Below are 22,406 nucleotides of genomic sequence, written 5' to 3' on the forward strand. Positions count from 1 at the left end.
GCCACCCACTCTTTGGAACATCATTCCTTCTGAGGTTAGAATGTCCTGTCCCTGTTGGCTTTTCCTAAGGCCTTGGTTGTATGGATAACAGGTTAGATCACGCATAGCTGCTATGTCTTTTTAATGCTATTTTGTGTTACATATTTTGTGTTTTTCTTTTATTGGAAGTTGCCTAAAATGACATAAAAGTGAAATAGGCAGCTATAAGAATTGGGTAAATAAATAATATTGATATTTTCAAAAAAGATTCCATTAAAGCCCAGATTTAAAATATACATCTCTCTTCTCCACCTCTTTTCAAGCTTATGGTTTTAACATAAAACATAATGTTCCTTATAGAACTAAAATATTCTGAAGTAGTTGTCTGTTGAATGTGTAAGTGCTTCATCAATTATGTAAGTCCATCTATTAAAATCCAGAAGGAAAGATGTTCCTATGTTCTGACTGGAAAGGCTATTATATTCAGTTGTGTGCAGTAATCACCCCGTTAGCATAGTATATCAGTTTCTAGTGGCTTAGGAGTAGACAGAATGAGTTACTGAGACTTCATTCACTGTTGTGCAGACATATAAAACAATTTTACCCTCTCTTATGAGATAAGAAAATAAAGTAGGGAGACTTCAAGAATTAGTGCAAGGATTCAAACTGAAAGATTCAGTCTGGAAATATGAGTGCAGGCAATTTGTTTAAAGTTTGGGAACAATTTTTCCAAATCAACTTGATAGTTTGCTTCAAAAATGACTTGATTTGTGTACTCCATTTTTTTTTAATAGTATTGAAAATGCTCCTGCTTCCTTCCCTTTTTTTTTTTTCAATTTGAAGGAAGGGGGGAAACAGGAGTAATATGGATGACAGTTGTTGTTACATATGAAAAAAAGTTTGATCAGATGACATATCTATAAAAATGTGGAAACTGGTAGAATATCTGCTTCAAAGCCAGATGATAATATTTGAATGTTTGGACAAGAACTGCTTACTTTACTTATTGTCTACCAGTGATGGTGATGTTGAAAATAACCATGGCAAATCATTTTGTCTTTATGATGGCTTTCTTCAAGCAGCTGAATGGAGATGCAAACAGCTGCACCATAACAGATTCCATAGTGTTGTTGGAAATTTATGAATTTAGCCTGAATAGAAGATTAAGCACCATTCCAGTTCAGCTGCCTTAATGTCTCTGAACATGAGAGAAAATTATTTGTCCTGGGTGGCTGTCTAGAAACTTTGCAGAGTCTAGTGTTCCACTAGAACAGTGATGGCTAACCTTTTTTTCCTTGGGTGCTAAAAGCATGTGTGCATACGCTATAGCACGCATGTGCGTGCCCACACCCATAATGCAATGCCCCTCCTGCATGCCACACCTGCACATGTGTGCGCGACCCCCCGCACATGTGCACGCGATCCCCCATTTTGGCCTCACATCTCAAAACAGCTGGGAGGGGGGAAAAGCCTCACCTCCCAAAACAGCTGGGAGGGGAATCTTCGGAGATCTTGGAAGGCACAGCAGCAGAAAGTGAGGAGAAAGGTAACCCCCCCCCCCATGCACGCTTGTCTCCTGCTTGCGAGGCAGAGACCCGAAAATCAGCTGGCCGGCGGAAAGCTCTGGAGCATGCACAGCGGAGCTGAGCTGGGCGACAGGTCGCATGCCCGCAGAGAGGGCTTCATGTGCCACCTGTAGCACGCGTGCCATAGGTTCACCATCACGGCACTAGAATATAAGCAATGAATATTAATAAATATCTCAGAATTCTAGAATGCTCTTTGCTCCAGAAAAATAGTATGTAAAAGAACTGATCTATTGTCCAGCATATGAAACACGCCCCATTTTCAGTCTCCTCACATCCCATTTTCAGTCCCCTTGTGCCCCATTTTTGGCCTCCACGCATCCCGTTTTTGGCTCGTTCCAGGCAGCAGGGATTGCTGCCAATCACCACCGCCTGAAACGGGCCAAAAACGGGATGCACAGAGGCCAAAAATGGGGCATGTGGAGACCAAAAATGGGACACAAGGGGGCTGAAAATGGGAGTGTGGAGGCCGCGATAAGCGGTGGTGATCTCGGCAGCTTGGAACAGCTGATCGGCAATATTCCGGGAGGCCGATCCAACTACCAATCAGCTGCTTGTTCTAAATCAGGCTGTGCTGAAGCTGACCAGGCTGTTTGCTGCAAGGATAGAAATTGCTGGGAGGCAGAGGCCAAAGGGTGGGGGCTGGCAGGTGGGTGGGGCTTCAGCAACGTTTGCTCTATAAGACACAGACATTTCGACCCACTTTTGGGGGGAGAAGTGTGTCTTATAGACCGAAAAATACAGTATATATACACACACATACACACACGTATACATACATACACACATATACATACAGTATATATGCGTGTGTGTTTATTATATATTACACACACACACACACACACACACACACACACAGATACAAGATGATACTTTGCATGATGTAATACCATTGCTAAATGGAATACCTATATTTTATTTGTCTTTCACAACAAGTGTTCCGTTTCTTTCATTATTCAAAAACTTTAAAGTGTATTCTAATTACAACATATTACATAAATCAGAAGCTTGATTTAATTTGGTTTAGTTTTATATTTTTTTCCAGGAAATCATTACCTGTATAACCCTTTTAAAAATCCTAGCATTTTTCCTGCAAGCATAGGGTCTCATGGTATATCTTTGACATATTCATCTTCCAGGTTAATCTTAATTAACATTTTATATATCAGGTAAACAGGTGATCATCTCCGGAACATAAATTGATATCCAATTCAAATTTAGCTCCTGCGAAAATGAAACTTTTTTTTATCAAGTTTAAATCTTTCAAAAATTTTATAATAATTAAACCAATCACAAACAAATCTTTCATTTACTAGTTGGGCTTTTGTTTTTATCTTAAATCACTCTTCAAACATCTTCAGATATCAAATATCTCTTATTATGTGTTAAGTAATGAATATATCATACTTTTGATTCAACTGAGTGTTGATCTATTGGTTGCAACAGGAATTGACCGATGCATTTGTTACCTGAGCCTATCATCATGGGGCTGAGAGACAGTGATTGGCCTAACATCCAACAGGCTTTTTATGCCTGAGGCAGGAATAGAACTCACAGTTTCCTGGTTTCTAGTCTAGACCACTAAGACCAACTGGTTCTCAAATTATTGTAATAACGTTTGTTTATGGTTAGGATTCGCAAGTGAATGATTTTAGATTAGGGATTTATTGGATTCCCTAGGATTTGTTTCACCATTTCTAGATGCAGCGGTTTGTGTGTGAAATGTTTCTGTGACTACATTGATGAGAGTGTGTATAGAAGCTTCATGCAGATAGGCTGATTTGCTCTTTAAGTGTAGTGTAGTCATTATTATTTTCTGCCTTGGAAAGTATTTGTGAGCAGCCTCCACATGAAAGAAATATAACGCAAGAAGTCCTCAAGAAAGGCTGGCATAACTGAATAAGAGTGGGAAGAAACATGCTGGTGTGTCTTTAAAGATAAGTGTATTTGTGTATGTTGACTAAAATTCCTTAGTTAGGAACTTTGTTTGTTTATCAGGCTTTTTACAACATGTTTTCAAAACTGTTCTCTGAAGGCAATATACTAATTAAGACAATAAAACAAATGCAGAGAGTAGCGTAATTGGAAGGAAAGTTGTATACTCAGAAACAAATATGCCTTTCAAAACCCATACAGAAAATAATTGGGTGCTAACAAGCAGAATATTCTTAGTGTATGTCAATATGCTACATTTATCTCTTGGTGAGTTTGGGCAGCAGTTCTTTTTGACTTGCAACCCTCTATTAGAATTACCTGCTTGCATAGAATAGTGTGAATGCTTTTGATAAACTGCATTGTTTGTCCTTATGGCATGCAGGCCAAAATGTACTAAAGGTTGATGCCCTTATTTATATCTTTGCTATCTTATTAAATAAGATAATTTGATAATCAAAACTGTGATGAATGAGTAAGGTCAATATCTGTGATCCATCTGGTGACAGTCATGGCATATGGAAGATTGTGATTTGGAATTTAAGATGAATAAAAGGTACATAGCATGAATTAACATATGAAATGAAAACAAGTAAAATAAATACATAGTGTGTTTCTGAAATCAAGAAAAGAAAGGAAGAATATAATATCTGTAGGTCTGCTGAGTTTTTCCATGCATAATGAAGGGAAATGGAACGAAGGTATAATTATGAATGAAAAGGCTAAAATACTTGTTAGATAATAAGAATTGGAATCACATAGGTTATTATAAAAGTGTAGGAAAAGAGGAATCTATTGGTTGCTAATAAATGCATGTTATATTCTAAGGAAGGGTGATAGTGGAAAAAACAAAGATGCATTTTAGGAAAGTATGTTAAATGATCTGAATTAATATGATCTGTGGGAAAAAGTTGTTCTATTAGATGAGATGAGGAGTAAATAAACTAGAAATCAAGAATGTTGTCCACTTAGAAAGTTTCTGCCTAGAAAAAGAACTGAGTTTTAGACTCTCAATATTTTTACATAGCAAAGAAATATATATATTGTTTTAAAGTCATTACGTTAATAATTTTGTTAAAACATTGAGAGAATTGGTGAAGGATATAATTGTGAATTTAGAGTTAGGTTATGAATGTTGGACAGACCATTTTTAGTAGTATTTGAAATGGACCTGGGGAAAATTGATTTCAAAGAAACATAATCAAAAGAAATGAATTAGAATAAAACAGCTACAAGAAGAGGTTAATCCAGTATGAAAAAGTTATAAAAGATACATTAATCTCCCAATAAAATGCAAGGGAAATGTATATAGGGAAAGAGCAGGTGGAAGTAACTGCTTGGAACAGATTGAAAAGGCTTATGCTGCAGAATGCCACGAATATCTGCATAGCAACAAAATGGGGAACATGAAAAAGAATGCTTAATAAAACAGTGAACTAAATGAGGATGTGGATGGAAACTTTTGTTGATTTTCAGAAAGTGATTGATAAAGTAAGTAGCCCTGAATTGGAGAATGCTTTGCATGAATCTGGAGTGGAAGATTGATTAAAATTAAAGTATGTGGGATAATAAATGGATATTTAGGGAATAGTTCAACATTGAACAGGGAGTAAAACAAGTTTGTATGAAATCCCCTTAGATACTTAATGTTTTTACAGATAAGTGAATAATGAATTTTGTTAGAGTTGTTTTGGTTGGAAATGTGAATGTACTTTTCTGTGCATATGACACCGTGGAGTTAAATGAGAACCCAGTTTGCAGGAAATATAGCAATAACACTTAGATTTATATACTGCTTCACAGTGCTTTAAAGCCCTCTCTAAGCGCTTTACAGAGTCAACATATTGCCCCCAACAATCTGGGTCCTCATTTTACCCCCTTGAAAGGTTGGAAGGCTGAGTCAACCTTGGGATAGCTTAAATATAAGATAGACCATATAATGCAATGAGGAACACGGAGCAAAATTAATGTAGTTGTGTTTGTCAGACAAGATAGAGAAAACAGTTGCAAGTTCTACATTTATGATGGGAAAACCAGAGCAAGTACACAAATTTGCATGACTTTGTCATTATTTAAAAGATTATTCTGTGATATAATGAGGTCACATGGTATGAGGCAGCTTCTGGGGGGAGAAACTTGAAGCGTAGACCAAGGAAAGTTTTTTAAAATATGCTATGTTCAGACTATTTAGGACTACTGTTCTTGAGATATTTTAAATTATACTTCCTGTATCCTTAACCATATTTATATTCTGAATTAAATTGTAGAGAGTATGAAACGAAATTGCTTACCCATGGTATAGGGATTGAAAAACACATTGTTTCATATTTGGGAATGAATTGTAATTGTGTTTTCTGAGGAAAGAAAACAAGACTGGACTTTTGCAAAACATAGAATAAGAACAGATGGACATTCTAATCATATCTCCTAAATGGATAGCTAGTTCTCACTTAACAGAGAGTTAGAAAGAAGATCAAAGGCAACAAAGACCACCAGCCTGAGTTGATAAATACAGGTAGCCAGCCACAAGATTCTGTAACCTGATCCCTTTTTCTTTGCAGTAAACTTGATTAACAAAACCTTATGAGAATCAAGCTTTTTTTTACTGTTTATTAGAGGACTTGACATTATTGTAATTAATCACCAATGTTACACCAATGTACTCTAATTAAACACCAATTAAACATCAAAAACAGCCCTAATGGCATAGTGGCTAGAATGCATTATTGCAGGCTAACTCTGGCCACAGCCTGGAGTTTGATCGCGAGGGGCTCAACGTTGACTTAGCCTTCCGAGATTGATAAAATAAGGACCCAGATTGTTGGAGGCAATATGCTGCCATTGTAAACTGCCAGAGAGAGCTGTAGAGCAGGGGTCCCCAACTCCTGGTCCGTGGACCGGCACTAGTCTGCAGCATGCCAGAAACCAGTCTGCGCAAACAAGCGAACCCTCATCAGCAGGATGCAGGCAGCATACGAAACCATGCCCCCTTCAGTCCATGGAAAAACCTCTCCATGGAACCCTGGTGCCCAAAAGGTTGGGGGCCGCTGCTGTAGGCACCATGAAGTGAGTATATAAGTCTAAGTGCTTTTGCTAGTGCTAGTGCTATGTTCCATTTTGGTGTGCCAATTTGTAAGTCAAATATTTTATATTAACTGCTGCTTCTTTATCATATCAAGAGCAGCCCAATGTATAAAAATAATAATAAATCAGCATTGAACAAATAATACAAAGATTTTCATTCTCTAGGTACTGTATATCCAATACAAGTTGACCTAATAAAACACTAGATATTTTCCTGATAGGGGACTCAAGACTCCAGGCATGGGGATTCACTCTGTCTTCCAACTCTATAGACTGAGTTCAAACTGAAGAGATGCCCCTCTGCTGACGCTCCCAGTTTCAACTCAGTCTAGGCAAGAGGAGTTTGAGAGAAGAGGTAGTACATGAACCTGAGTTTTGTCTTGCCATACTAAAGTCTAGGAATAAAATAATACCCTGTTTCCCCAAAAATAAGACATCCCCTGATAATAAGCCCAATCGGGCTTTTGAGCACATACGCTAAAATAAGCCTCCCCCGAAAATAAGCCCTCCCTGAAAATATTTAAACGCAGAGCTGGAAATCAGGTAAGACAGCAAGAGGAGCCCCATCTTGCTCCATGCGCTCCAAAATAATAAGACTTCCACAAAAATAAGGCCAAGAGTTTATTTTGGGGTTCAAAAAAATATAAGACATGGTTTTATTTTTGGGAAAACATGGTAGTTAAAACTTGTTTGCTGTGCTGTACCTACAAATTATCAATATGTTTGGTATTATGTTGTACACTTTTAGCTGCTGTCAAAAAATGATACATAAGCTTTTAGTATTTCCACTTTGAGTGGAAGGGATCACGTTAACTGAGGGAGAGAAGGGGATAGGATAGGGGAGGCTTCTGTGGGGTAACCCTGAGGGAGAGAAGGGAATAGGATAGGTTTCTGTCGGGCAAGGCTGAGAGAGAGAAAGGGATAGGATAGGGGAGGCCTCTGTGGGGCAAGGCTGAGGGAGAGAAGGGGATAGGATAGGGGAGGCTTCTGTGGGGTAATCCTGAGGGAGAGAAGGGGATAGGATAGGTTTCTGTGGGGCAAGGCTGAGGGAGAGAAGGGCATAGGATAGGGGAGGCTTCTGTGGGGTAAGCCGGAGGGAGAGAAGGGGATAGGATAGGTTTCTGTGGGGCAAGGCTGAGAGAGAGAAGGGGGATAGGATAGGGTAGGGTTCTGTGGGGCAAGGCTGAGGGAGAGAAGGGGAGAGGAGAGGCCAATCGTAACTACTCATTAATTTCAAACTGTAAATGTCAATTTATCAAGCCCCATCACAGTTTCGTAGCGAAACTTTTTGCATGTCTATAGTGTATTATATTGTCCCATATAGAGTTGAGATATTTTTAATTAATAACCAAATCAAGTGGTGAGTTTTGCTATATTCAACGTAGGTTCAAGATAAAATGAATCTACACCCTAATTTTTTTTAATATAACCTTAACCTATAAAAATGCAGAATATAAACTAGATATATAGCTTTTGATGAGAAGACAAATGCATTCTTTTCCATTATGATACATATTTCCATTAAAACTTAAACATTAATATTTAATAAATAATCAATAGACTTGTAATAACAATGAATTTAGTCTAATATCTGCATCCTTTCTGTTATATTTTCTAAACTATGCAAATATAATATGGCGTATAATTTTCTTTGTAACCTTAAATAATTATTAAATGTGTTAAAACCTTTAAAAGAGATAAGTATACAAAAATGTTTTTATATTTTTCCACATTGTTCTCTGATTTCTCTCCTTTAATATCTTGTGACTTCTTGGGTAATAGAAAGGATTCAAGAGTATTTAATTGAAAATTAGATATTAGTTAAATTCAGAACTGAAATGTCCAAGTTTCAATTTAATAAAGAAAAATATAAAGAAAGGAAAGCATAGCATTTGCTTATTTTTGAAACATTATTTAGTTTTCTTAATCGTAATAATGAAAGTAATACTAGTAATGAAATATTTACAAAATAAATTATAATTTAGAATACTTTAAAAAATTGAACTCCTTTATACTGATTTGCTCTCACAATTTTCCAGCTTTTCTTTTCCCTTACTTTAACTATTTTAGAAATCATAAACCCTGTACAGTTTAAAGTAGTGATTGTTGTTTTCTATCTTGTAGCACACTTCTGCTGATGGATATTCTGAATCTCATATCCAACCCACAAAATCAAGTAGTCGACAGAATATACCACGTTGCAGAAACTCAATCACCTCTGTAAATGAAGACCATCCTCACATTGGGAACTATCGCTTATTAAAAACAATAGGAAAAGGAAATTTTGCTAAAGTGAAGCTGGCTAGACATGTCCTTACAGGTAGAGAGGTAAGTTTCTTTAGGCTAGGCTTGATAACTATTATTTTATTTGCAAAATGTGTGTCAAATATTTTTATTGTTGAAAATAAAATCCGGCATGTAAATGTGTTTTTTCTTTTTGGCTGTCTGCGGTGTATATACTTGAACTTTGTTCCTGAGGTGTGGCAGCTTTGTTAGTACCATAAGACACATAACGCCAGCAGGTCTGTGGGCAGATTTTGGTCTGTCACAATATTTTTGTAAAACACTGTATGGAAATTTTTAAAGTATAGTGTGGGTGGAAGAGAAACAGTTCCCTTCTTGGCTTACTTATCCTTCTTTTTCCTGATGAGATTTCTAAATTCTAAATTAGAAGTACCGGTAGTCCCACTCAGGAGAAAAAGAAGTTGAAAACATTCAAGACAAAAACTTGTCCATATAAATGTGATCATCTTTTGCAGACTTCTGACAAGTAGTCAGTGAGTAAGCCATATTCACTTAAGTTAGTGTTACAACTTAAAATTACAGTGATTCATTTAACAGCTGTGGCAAGAAAGATCATAAAATGGGGCAAAACTCATTTAACAACTGTCTTGCTTAACAACATTAGTTTTGGGCTCAATTGTGGTTGTAAATCCAGGATTACCTGTAAATACGTTCTAGAGGTGTGCTTTCTCTGTTATCTCTCTCTACTGTGTTTCCCCGAAAATAAGACCCTGTGTTATATTTTTTTGAACCCTGAAATAAGTGCTTGGCCTTATTTCCAGGCGCTCAAAAGCCCGATTGGGCTTATTATCAAGGGATGTCTTATTTTGGGGAAAACGGGGTAGTAGTAGTAGTAGTAGTACCCTGTTTCCCTGAAAATAAGACCGAACCGGAAAATAAGTCCTAGCGTGATTGTTAAGGTTGCTCGTAATATAAGCCCTACCTGCAAAATAAGCCCCAGTTAAGATTGTCAGCCAGATGGGTGCATTTAGTACCGTATTTCCCCAAAAATAAGACCTAATCAGAAAATAAGCCCTAATGCATCTTTTGGAGCAAAAATTAATATAAGACCCAGTCTTATTTTCTGGGAAACATGGTATGTGGCTCACTATTGAAAGAATATACACTTTGATAGTGAAGAATTATATCTGAATGGGGTCAATTTCTGCCTAAAATAAACAATTCTTACATAGTGTAAAAAGTTTGTTTAATTGTTTAACTTTTAAAAAAGATATTTTTTGCCTTTCCATCCTTAGGTTGCTGTCAAAATTATAGACAAAACCCAGTTAAATCCTACCAGTCTACAAAAGGTAATGTTTCTGTCATAATACATTAGCATTTTGGATTCAAGAGTCCAATCTCTTATTTTTCTTTCTTTTCTTTCTTTGCTCATACAAGATAATTGGAAAACACAGAATAATAGTCTGTTTGAGATTAGGTTGAAAATGACAGCTACAATACATCCTGATTTAATATGGGAATAGATGATAATAACTATTTGATTTACTATAGGAGAAGGAGAGGCAATGCTGGGGGAGCGAAGTCAAAAGAGGACTCAGCCTAGAATTATTATGTGTCCACAAACACTCCAGCCCCACTGGAGTTCCATTAACACTTATCTAGCCCCAGTTTACTACTGACTTTTAATTAATTAGAGTCTTGTGTATAGGTTTGAGCAATAAATTCTCTGACCTGGAACTTAAGTATGATTCTAATTTGCTGTACTTGTTACTCACCTTCTAAAACTGAACTATTTTGGAGAATTCTCTCTGCTTCTGTTGAGTAACTTAACAGGCTGAGCTGAGGGTCAAGGTATGGCTTCAATCTTGTGAGGTGGGCTGCTTTGTTGATGTAGGCTGTGAATAATGTCAGTCTCAAAATGTCGATCTGGTTTACAACTTCTCTTATAATGAAAATACTTACTTTAGAAATGCAGTTATTATCAGAAATATTGTCTTTTCATCCTAGCAGTTAGCTATGCCACTATTCGGTTGGAAGTGAACTATCAAATCCAAACATAACCATGACAGGATTTTTCAGAATGTGGCTTGAAATAGCTTCTGACTAGTGAGCTGCTATATAGTGCCTTGCAACCATTTGGGTACATTTGTTTGACAATTTTTGTGGGCATGTCTGCCATGTCTGGTGATCATATGAAGAGCAATCATATAATAAAATTTACATGTTAATTTAATTTTTTTTTTAGTCATCTCACAAATCCCCTTGTTTTATCTAAATTAACCTTTTATTAAACTAGCATAAATAAATGCTTTACCTGGTCCTTGAACTGGTTGAGATAATATCAGTTACCTTTTTTTTTAAATAAAACTTAAAAATTCAAAGTTTCAATTATTCATTGACACCAAACTGTTTCCATGTTACCATGTTTTCCCCAAAATAAGACAGGGTCTTATTTTCTTTTGGGCTTCAAAATAAGCACTTGGGCTTATTTTCAGGGAGATCTTACTTTTTTAAAGTGCTACCGCTGGCCCAACTCTCTCCGTCATGCTGTCTGCTCCCCAGAAGCAGCAATGGAAAGGAAGGAGTCGGGGGGAGGGAAAGCAGCAATCCAGAAACAGCAATGGAAGGGAAAGAGACGGGGGGGGGGGGAGAAGGGAAAGAAGCGATCCCAGAAGCAGCAATGGAAGGGAAAGAGATGGGGGTGGAATAGACATGCAGGCTGGCGCTCAGCAGCCCAAAGGCGGTGGCGGGCAAGGCAACACAGGCAGCCACTCCCAAAGGGGCCCTGGCAGGCTGGTGGCGCTCAGAACGTTTTTGGAGGTTTTCAATCTGGGATGATTCAAGCCGGCCAGGCAGGAGCAGTCCCGCAGCGCTGCCGAGCGCAACGCTGCCAGGAGGGCAAAGAGGCCAGCAGCAGCATGGGCAGCCGCTTGGCCATTTAAAGACTTGTGGATTTCAACTCCCAGAACTTCCCACAGCCCCCCTCCCCATTAGCTCCTTCTCCTTTCTGGATTGGGGTAGCTCACACCCACATAGTCAGTTGGGGTTGGAAGTTCAATCACACCCCATGAGGGAGCCTCCATCAGCTGAGCCAGCACGGGCCGGGAGCTGCCTCTCATTCTGTCTCCCTCCAGAGGCCTCCCAGTGCAATGCTCTGCCACAGCTTTGGAACAAACCTCTGCCTTCCCTGAGGAGGATTGCAAGGCTGAAGGCTTCACCTTGCTCTGATCAGCAGGAAAATTCCCTCCCCCCCCCCACCACCACAGAATAAGAGGCAGCTCCCGGCTCATGCTGGCTCAGCTGATCCACGGGCCGCAATTAAGAGAAGGGAAGGGCTGCCTCCTGTGCTACCCATGCCCATCCCTTCACTAAGGCTTATTTTCGGGGGAGGGCTGATATTTACACCCTCCCCCGAGATCAGGCTTGGCCTTATTTTCAGGACATGTCGTATTTTGGGGGGAACACAGTAATATTCACACAATATTGATCTTGCTTTGCTGATTTGAGATACTGCTGCTTTACTATTGTATTGAAATGCCTCTACAAGGAATGATAATTTTGTCTAGCCTAAAAAAAGCATTTCTTCAAATCTTTCTTTTGATTTTCTTATTATTGTGTTTTTCATATGAATGGTATAATCAATCTGAAAAATTGATAAGATCAGTTCCCTGTTAAACCTCAGATAGTAGCTGAGTGTGGAAGGAAATTTTAGAAAGTCATGTACATTTGTATTAATTATAACTCAGACCTGAAAGGATATTGGCAGTAAAGCTAAGAGTCCATTGAAATCAATGTGAAAAGTTAGAGATCATTAAAGATAAATCCAATTGATTGCACTGAGAATAATACAACTCATTTAAGATGTTATCCTTTACTTGTATAGGAACAACTTGCTATTGCAACAGTATACAAAGTTTTAAACCAAACTCCTAAATATATATTCTTTTAATATTTATATAATTGATTAAAGTTATATAAAAATTATTCAGATACATGGGTTTTTTTAACAGCTGTTTCGAGAAGTACGAATAATGAAAATACTGAATCATCCGAATATAGGTAGGAATCTTAGATTTTTTCTTCTACATTCAATTTATTTTTTATACATTATATTTGATCTTTGGAAAACCTCTAAAAAAATAATTAATACTTAGTTTTATGAACATCATTATACACAATTTCTAGATTTTTAATAAATATTGCTTTTGGCTTTTAAAGAATTCATGCTTTCCTAAATAAAGCAAGCATAATAATTCTTCTGGAAAATAGCTACTTAATTGTAAGAATACAGTAGTAAGGATGCAGATTGTTTCATTGATTTCTGCACAGGCAGTGAATTTTCTAATTGGCTTTCCAGGTTTGCCATAGCAGAATCATAGTCTAAAAATCCAGTTTTGGAATTCCCTTAAATAATCAACCTTTTATGTCATTACATAGTAAAGTCTAGATTATTTCCTTGAAAGAAGCCCTATTTAAAAGGCATTTTTGTTATATGTATTTGAGTCAAACGCTTGCTTGTCTGTCCCAGCTTTTTGCTTTCAAATATGTCTTCTTGCCAATATAATTGGCAAAGTCTTAATATCCAGCATACCAATTTAGAAACAGATGAACTGTAAAAGCTTGGCCCTAGTCTATGTTCTGCCCCTTTTGGCCTTGAAAGTTTCTCTCTGCTTAGCACTGAAAAGAAACTGATTACACTACTGTAATTCAAATTCTCATTGTGAAAACGTCTATAATCAGGATTGTAATTCTGATCTGATTAGCATAGTAGTTAAAATAATACAGTAAGCGGTGTATCAGGAATTCCTGGTTCAAATTTTGCTTCTGTGAATTCACTAGCAACTTTAGGAAGCCATTTTCTCAGATTCAGTCTTCCCCACCCAGCCGTAAATACATGGCAAAGATAATAGATTCCTATAGTTCACCTTCTGGGATTGCTACAAGGATTACGAAATAATGCATGCAATGCGCTATGAATCTTTATAAGCACTATATGCTATTATTTATTATTAATTTATGAAAATGTGATAATAGTTTTATCAAAATAGACTTTAAAGATTTATTTTAGTGAAAATCGGTACCACTTCATAATGAAAGTGTGTAACTTTCCCTTTCTGGTTTAGTTTCTCCCATCTTTAAAGACCTACTATGTGATGACAATTCTTCTGGCTGGTGAGGGGTAGAACAATATTGTTCGAGAGACAAGTTATTGTTTCTGAATTGACCAGAGGGCTTGTTTCATATAAGGTACACACATTGTTGCATAGAGAACAGGCACCATTCTAATCCAATTTAGTTCTAGCAGAATAAGTGAATGGTTTTGATTTCAAGAACCACATCTGTAAAACCAAACTGATTTCAGCATGCATTTCTTCATATATGTGATATAGATAAGATAGATCAATTTAGAAATGAAGTATTTAGCTTTGTTTTAAGATATTCTTGGTTGTTTATGGTTAGGCAATTTATTACTATTTTTATCTTACAGTTAAACTATTTGAAGTTATTGAAACAGAGAAAACATTATATTTAATAATGGAATATGCTAGTGGAGGTAAGTTAATATTCTTTTCTACTTCTAATGTGTGGAATAGGTAATGCAGATGTTAGAAAGTGAGGATGGAGAATTGTGAAATTTTTTTTGAACTTATTTCCACTTCATGGGAACCATAGTTGAGTTGGAAGTTAGGGTTAGCTGGAAGTTACTATTTTTGGGGGCTATTGTTGATGGAAGCTGTTTTATGCTTTGTGTCTCTTAGAAACACAAGCTGAGCTACAACCTAATTTTCAATAGATAATGTAATGAATCCCATTTCAGGCTTTAACTGAGGCCTCCTCTGATATCAGAATTTTCACAAAAAAAATTTATTCCTACAGATGTTTAGTTTATGAGGAGGAAGAATACTATCCCTACCTTTTCCCTTAAATATATTAAAATATAATCTGAATATAAATTTTATTTTGTTATAGAAGCAGACACATGGTTTTCTCTATGATTCAATATAAAATGAAAAAAGTATTACGTTTTAAAGATAATTTAATTATTTGTAAAAGTACAGAAGACATTTTTCAGTCATATTATACATGTGATAATGTTAAATGTATTTTAGGAGAAGTATTTGACTACTTGGTTGCACATGGAAGAATGAAAGAGAAAGAGGCCCGTGCAAAATTTAGGCAGGTATGAAATAAATAAATAAAAACATACATATTTTCAAATAAAAATAAGCTTGGTTCTTAGTTCTAAAATGGAATTTCAGGTGGTAAAACTATTTTTTTTTACGAAAAAGAACATTTGGATCAGCTTATCTTTAAATTAAATATTACTGTGTTGCAGGTTTCAAAAATATCTAATAAACAAGAAATCTCTTTAAAAAATTGTACCATTTTCTATTATACTGTGAATCTTGAAAACCTTTGAAAATGAATAATTATAATTTAGTAAATTATATTTATAAAAGAAGTAGAAACAAAAAATGGTCAAGCCATGTTTGTTTGCATGCTTACATGCTATGGTATCAACTCCTTTTTCTACCCTCCTGTCCCCAGCTAACATCTGAACTTTACTCCTAACCCTCTTGAGTGGTAGATCCACTGTATTATTGCCATTGACTCTTTCTCTATTTTGTACCCACTACTAAACTCCTGCTTCTTCCAACCTCAATCTTCAGAGAATGTGTCACTAAATGATTCATCCTCAAAAATGCAATAAAATCAAATGTTTTATAAAAGGGAGCCCCTGAGTAACATTACAGATGGCAACAGAATGAGGACTTTCTCAAGCAGCCAGTTTGGCACAGGAAAAATCAAGTCAGGAATGGCTTCTAGGGGTCAGTGAATCTTGGCAGCTTCCTGCAAGTTGGCTCTCAGTATGCCTTTCCTAATCAACATTTTAACATAGTTCATAGTGACTTGGTAATTGTACGTATGGCTATCACATAATGTGGATGACATTAAGTGCCAGACAAGAATGGATGTGGATGTGGATGTAGATGTATTTATGTGGATAACAATAAATAATATTAACACTTGAATGGGAGGAGTGTATTTTTGGCCTTGAGATTTTTTGGGAAATCTCTTCCATCTTTGTCCTGACTTTGAGGTTGGTTGAAATACTTGCTTAAAGTACTCTACAAATTATGTTTTTCTGGTATTCGGTGTATCATGTCGCCTCCTTTAGGGAAGCTACAGTTGTACAAAAAGATCATTTTCCTCCTTCAGTGGCAATTCATTGCATTCCTATGCTTGAGTCTAGAGCAAAGAAGAGGTTTCAGCCCCTCTGTTGTTTAACTGCATTAAAGTATTAGCATAATGATTGAAATATTAAAATTACAGTTTTAATATAGAAAATATATTAATTGACAGAATTTGAATTTCAAAAACTAATAAGGCATAATAATTCTGGTTGAAGTAATGCATTCCAAAACTTAGGAACTAGCAAGAGCTAAGATAATTGAATCTGAATCATTATGATATAAAAAGCCACTGACTAAAACCTCTTCTCTGCCTAGAATTCGTTAACCATGATGGGTATCTGGATGAGGAATCATTGTACTGACCTGCAGCTTCTGTGTTGCCCAAGCCAGCTCTAAGGTTAATGTTAATTGTGATTTGATAAAGCAATCCAATATTAGAAAGCCACAATCGCAAAAGTTGATCATGACTGTAGCCATTAATTGATTAATAAGCCATTTTTATTTTTCCTACCAGCCTCCTCTCATAGTTGACATTATATGACAATATGTATAGACATATTGTAAGCATTGTATGAAGTTACTGGTGCAGATTAATTTGAATGCCTTACAACTATATAGATACAATTATTATTAGGATTGTCCTTATGTGTTATTTTACTAATAAAGACAATGATATTTCAGATTGTGTCTGCTGTGCAGTACTGTCATCAAAAGTGCATTGTTCATCGTGATCTCAAGGTATGTTGATTTTTCTCTTTAAGAATTGAAACTTTTATAGAACAAAATAAATTTGTGAACAACATTTTAGAGCTAGATTTAGATTTTCGAAATGGTCTTCATCTTCATCTTGATCTTACATCTTTGAAAAAACAATACTTATTATTTGAATGTATGCTTCTGTAGAGAAAAGCATATGTTATATGTAACAGATTTAATGTTGACTTTAAGGAAATGCTTTTTTTCTGTATTTATTATGTAATGGTTTTATAATGTCCCTTCCTTGCTTATAGTAGGTGTTTCATGCACTTTTTAATTATGGGCCCCAGCCTGTGTCTAGTTTTTCCATGTGCACTTTTGTTATATTAATTTTAATGCCTCCCAAGTCCCTCTTTCACTGTCACTGAAATAGCTTCTTTTAGTTAAAAGTCTTTCTCATGCCTATTGCTTCTTTAGGTCATTATTTAGAATGTGTGTGGAAAGTAACATGGTTAAGTGAATCTGGTTTCCCCATTGACTTTGCTTGTAAGAAGGTCACAAAAAATGACCTTATGACCCCAGGACACCCCAACTGTCATAAATGTGAATTAGTTGCCAAGATTTGAAGTTTGATCATGAGATCATGGGAATGCTGCAATGAGTGTGAAAAACGGTCAAAAGTAACTTTTTTCAGTGCCATTGTAACTTTGAACAGTTACTGAACAAACTTTAGAAAGTCAAGGACAACCTATATTCTTAATTTTTAAGCAAAAAAGCAATCTAATAAGTATCATGCACTAATTGAATAATTGAAATAATTAATTTAGAAAATATCACAGAAGAGTGCATATTTTTAATAGTAAAAGAAGCAAACCTTTCGTACTAATAGTTCTTACATGGTATAAATCTTTAAAAGAAGATTCAGATACATCTGTTTTTGTTATGTGTGTACATGTGTCCTTCAATCAGAAATAGGGAGAACAAAAATACTGATCTTTATCTATTTTTGTTTCTAAATACCGCACTATTTTATGTTTTTATTCAACTATATGCTGACTCTTAGAGAGTGCTGTAAAGCACTATGAAGCTGTATGTAAGTCTAAGTGCTATTGCTATTTCTCTACAATGCACAATAATAATTTTGAAAAAGGAAAGGCTATTAACTTTTCACAAATCTCACAGATGTCAGTTTGATATAAGGTTGCAATCAAGTTGGCAGCTTAGAAATACCAGAAAAGAGGAAAAACAGCACATAATTGAATATATTATTTGAAGTACGGACATTTGACACTCTAAATAGTTGTTCTACTATTGATGGTATAAAAACATTTTAAATGTACTTTCCCCCCCCCCCCCCTTTATAGGCAGAAAACCTTCTTCTTGATGGAGATATGAACATTAAAATTGCAGATTTTGGTTTTAGCAATGAATTTACTGTAGGAAACAAACTGGACACTTTTTGTGGAAGCCCTCCGTACGCTGCCCCAGAACTCTTTCAGGGAAAGAAATATGATGGCCCAGAAGTAGATGTTTGGAGTCTTGGAGTCATTCTTTACACTCTTGTCAGTGGATCATTGCCTTTTGATGGTCAGAACTTAAAGGTAGAAATAATATCTGAAATTACTAAAGTTTGGTTTTTGAATGTTTGCCTTAGTATTTGATTTATTTTCTTTGGCTTTCAAAAGGAATTGAGAGAACGAGTATTGCGTGGAAAGTACCGCATACCATTCTATATGTCCACAGACTGTGAAAATCTACTGAAAAAACTACTTGTGTTGAATCCAATTAAGAGAGGGAGCTTAGAAGTAAGTTCTCTGAATATTTTTTTGTTTATTAACCCAAGTCAGTGGAATAAGTCAAACCCCAGGGGGATTTATAACCGGTCCTGTAATTCTTCCTGAGACCCTAACCTAAATGTATTAGTCTTTTTGCCCAAAAGCCATGCCTAGCCTTTAAGTAATATTGGGGAGATTGTACTCCAAAACATGGATGGAATCAGCATAGTAATTAAATTAGATTTAATTAAACATAATTACAGTTTGCATTAATTAAATACTTCTATTATAACTATTCTTCATATAGTTAATAATTTCTTTGACTCACAATAAAAATTACAGTGAGTGGCAACTTTTGGAGAAGTTCTGACTCTTGAACGTATATGATGGCAATTTAGAAAGGCCTGTTTTAAAACAATGTACTATATGTCATCAGACTTAAAATGTTTTGGATAATAATTTTCATCCTGGAGAAGAGTTGTCTCTGATAGAATTGTTTAAGTTGTGAAATAGATTTATCAAGAGAGGTCCACTGACTTCTAATGGTCTTGTAAATATGAGTAGGATTGCAATATGTTAGTGAATTTGTTAGGCAATTTTAAAAAAAATTACAGTAAAGAACTTAAAAATATTTTACAAACAATATTACTTTTATTAAGGAAAATAATGTCTAGTAGTCATAGGTTACCCTTGTATCAGAGACAGCATGGCTCTCATATTAGTTACTAGAATACAGGTGCAAGAGAGAATTATTAATTTCTAATTATCAAATGCAAAATACCATTGTAAAGTATCACAAGTCTCTACCAAAGTAGTACATATTGCTTCATCCTTTTATCGATCAAAATATTGCCTTTTCCAGGATAAATTGCCTATTTTCAAAACAAATTAAGCTATTGCTTAATATCTTGAAGTTTTCTAATTTTTCAATATAATTTTGGAATTTTAAGAAACTTTATTCTTGCTCTACCAATGCATTGTTAATATTTCTGTTACAATTAAAAACTATTTTCAATTCAGAATAGCCTAAACAAGCAGTGGGTTGCAATTATTTTTTTGCTAGTTAGGAAATTTAAAAGCTGACTAATTTTAAGGAAAACAATGGGCCTATTGATAAGCCCAATCAGGCTTTTGAGCGCATGGCAATAAGGCCAAGCGCTTATTTCAGGGTTCAAAAAAATATAAGACAAGGTCTTATTTTCGGGGAAACATGGTAGCTGACATCACTTTTGGACCTAAAGAGTGATTTTCTCTTTTGAACAAAGAGAACTTGTCGAAGATAATGCCTTTATGTTTTTAAGTTAGATTATAGAATTAATCATTTTAATGCTACTTTTAAATTATATATTTAAATAACATGAAATAATTCAATGTATGGTAATTCCATTTTTCAATTTTGTTTATTTTCAAGCAAATTATGAAGGACCGGTGGATGAATGTTGGTCATGAAGAAGAAGAATTAAAGCCATACACTGAACCTGAACCAGATTTTAATGACACTAAACGAATAGGTAATAGTTTTAATCTAACTATTCATTGCTTTTAGGTATTACCTACAGTATTTCTGTGCTATCTGATTATATATTATATATCAGATGTGATTGGAGCTAATTCATATGTCTTGCTCGAGTCTCCAGAATACCATTTTTATTCCAAATTCTTCATTCTCCACTCACTTTTCATAGAAAACATGATTTGCATTTTCCTTTCTTATTACAGTGGCAAAGACATATTTGAAATATGATCTTGAATGGTAATTCAGGGGAGAAATACTTCTGTGTTCAGCTATACTTTGTGCTAAAAAAGAAATGTAAATTGGCTTTTGTGGCTAGGATTCATCATACAGAGGACACTAAATAATCATTGAATATCCTTTCATTTTTTTTTCTATCTTTTATAGTTCTTATTTCTATGAAGATTTAGATTTGGCAATAACATTTCATAAAACATGGGAGAAATTATGAATTGGCTGACTGGTTAGATATTTTTTGAAAATATTTGTGATCTGTGAAGTTCTGAAACTTGTTGCTGGACAACTAAATGTAAAGTACAAATATTTTAAATAAAATAGAAAATTATATATAATTAGTTTTGAGATATTCCCAGAATTGTTACTGGTTTGGACGAAAACAATACATTAGAAAATGCCCTTATGTTAGCCTAAATATTTCAGATAGTCTTATCAAAAATAAATTCTGTTTTTTTCCCCTAGATATAATGGTCACTATGGGTTTTGCAAGAGATGAAATTCATGACTCCTTAGTAAACCAAAAATATGATGAAGTAATGGCTACATATTTGCTTCTAGGGAGAAAACCACCTGAGGTAATTTACCATTATTTATTTTTATTTTTACCTTTATTTTAAATAGTTTTGTATTTCTAATTCGAGGAGATAGAACATATTATCTAGGTTTATACAAACCTTTGAAAGGGACACTTTATAAAATGTTTTAATACGAATAAAGTACCTCTTCTTGACATATGAAGGGAATTGTCTCACACAGCTGCTTCAAAGGTTGTTCCTGGCCCTGTAGATGTCTGGGTATGTGCATACATAGATAAATATTCTGCGTCATTTTCAAGAAAATAAAAGGTTTGTACATATAAATGTGCAGACAGCCAGGGATAGCCTTGGAAGTAGCTGCACAGCCTTTCAAACGATGTGGTTGGTGGAGTGCTTTGCATTACCCTAATCTCTCCATAGCATTTACTAACAAGCAAAACAACTCTTTGAAACTCATAGGGTGAGAATTTATACACTAGCCATTTTTTAAAAACTTTTGCCTAATCTATGCATGCAATAGATTGGGGGTGAGGGTGGACTCAAGTTGATAAACAGTGAATGCTTTGGGGGTTTCAATAAAGCCTAGGGTCATTATCATTGCTGCAACAATCATTAGGACTTTAAATGTTTTTCTGACTTTAATAATTAGTGTAAACTTTTGGGCTCTGATCTTGATATCTGATTATCAGAAGCATAAACATGATTGTGATACCTCGAGTTCAGTCTATTGAACACCATTAATATGCTACCATGGTGGGAAAATACTAGAAAGCATTTGCAGAGCTTCGTCTTGTTTTCTTAATCTACCCATGGTTCTCTATGGAGTCTTCTCTAACACCAGAATCCAAAGCATCAATACACTCCCAATCCTGCTTCTTCAAATCCAACTTTCACTTCTATAGAGTGTCACAGGGAATACCATGGTTAGTATAATTCTGATCTCTTTGGGTATACTTATAGCATTTGAATATCTTTTCCAAAGCTTTCATGGGTATTTTACTAAGTGCTAGTCTGTGGTGTATTTCTTGACTCCTTGTTCCTGTATTGTTGATGGTTAATCCTAAACGGGAGAATAACAGAATAACAGAGTTGGAAGGAATCTTGAAGGTCTCCTAGATCAATCCCCTGCTCAAGCAGGAAACCCTATACCATTTCAGACAAATGGTTGTCTAATCTCTTCTTAAAAACCTCCAGTGTTGGAGCACCCACAACTTCTAGAAGAAAGCTGTTCCACTGATTAATTGTTCTGTCAGGAAATTTCTCCTTAGTTCTAGGTTGGGTCTCTCCTTGATTAGTTTCCATCCAAAGAAGATATCCAGCACTTCAATACCTTCATTGACAATTCTGAAGCTGGTTGTTCTAGCTGTTATCATTAGTTTTATATTCAATTTTACTTCCATTTTTTCACTTTCTTTTTCAACTTTGCAGTTTGCAGAGCCTTTGCATTTTCAACCATCAGGATAGTGTCATCAGCATAGAGCAGGTTATCAATGTTTCTCCCTCCAGTTTTTCATCTTCTTCCAGTCCAGCTTTCCTTAATATATATTCAGCATATAAAATGAATAAATAAGGGGAAAGTGCAGCCTTGTTGTGGTCCTTTGCCAACCTGGAGCCAGTCTGTTTCG

General features: G+C 35.5%; 1 protein-coding gene across 7 annotated transcripts in view; it reads left to right on the forward strand.

The window, feature by feature from the left end:
* Nucleotides 1–1,960: 1,960 nt before the first annotated feature.
* The window catches only part of MARK1 (microtubule affinity regulating kinase 1), a 39,033-nt gene continuing 18,587 nt past the window's right edge, over nucleotides 1,961–22,406 (forward strand). For 5 of the 7 annotated variants that reach the window (XM_070949136.1, XM_070949137.1, XM_070949141.1 and 2 more), the window contains exons 1-8: nucleotides 12,845–12,887; nucleotides 14,317–14,382; nucleotides 14,939–15,009; nucleotides 16,706–16,762; nucleotides 18,085–18,321; nucleotides 18,406–18,525; nucleotides 19,907–20,006; nucleotides 20,708–20,820. In XM_070949136.1, coding sequence (XP_070805237.1) covers nucleotides 12,860–12,887; nucleotides 14,317–14,382; nucleotides 14,939–15,009; nucleotides 16,706–16,762; nucleotides 18,085–18,321; nucleotides 18,406–18,525; nucleotides 19,907–20,006; nucleotides 20,708–20,820 — 792 coding nt within the window. In that variant the 5' untranslated portion in view covers nucleotides 12,845–12,859. Of the gene's footprint in view, nucleotides 1,990–8,749; nucleotides 8,913–10,123; nucleotides 10,178–12,838; nucleotides 12,888–14,316; nucleotides 14,383–14,938; nucleotides 15,010–16,705; nucleotides 16,763–18,084; nucleotides 18,322–18,405; nucleotides 18,526–19,906; nucleotides 20,007–20,707; nucleotides 20,821–22,406 lie in introns of those variants that run through there. The other 2 variants (XM_070949145.1, XM_070949159.1) reach the window with 2 other exon arrangements.

Source organism: Pituophis catenifer, unplaced genomic scaffold (assembly GCF_029215685.1).
Source record: "Pituophis catenifer annectens isolate HBS135680 unplaced genomic scaffold, rPitCat1.0.hap2 SCAF_1, whole genome shotgun sequence".
Classification (NCBI taxonomy): Eukaryota; Metazoa; Chordata; class Lepidosauria; order Squamata; family Colubridae; genus Pituophis; species Pituophis catenifer.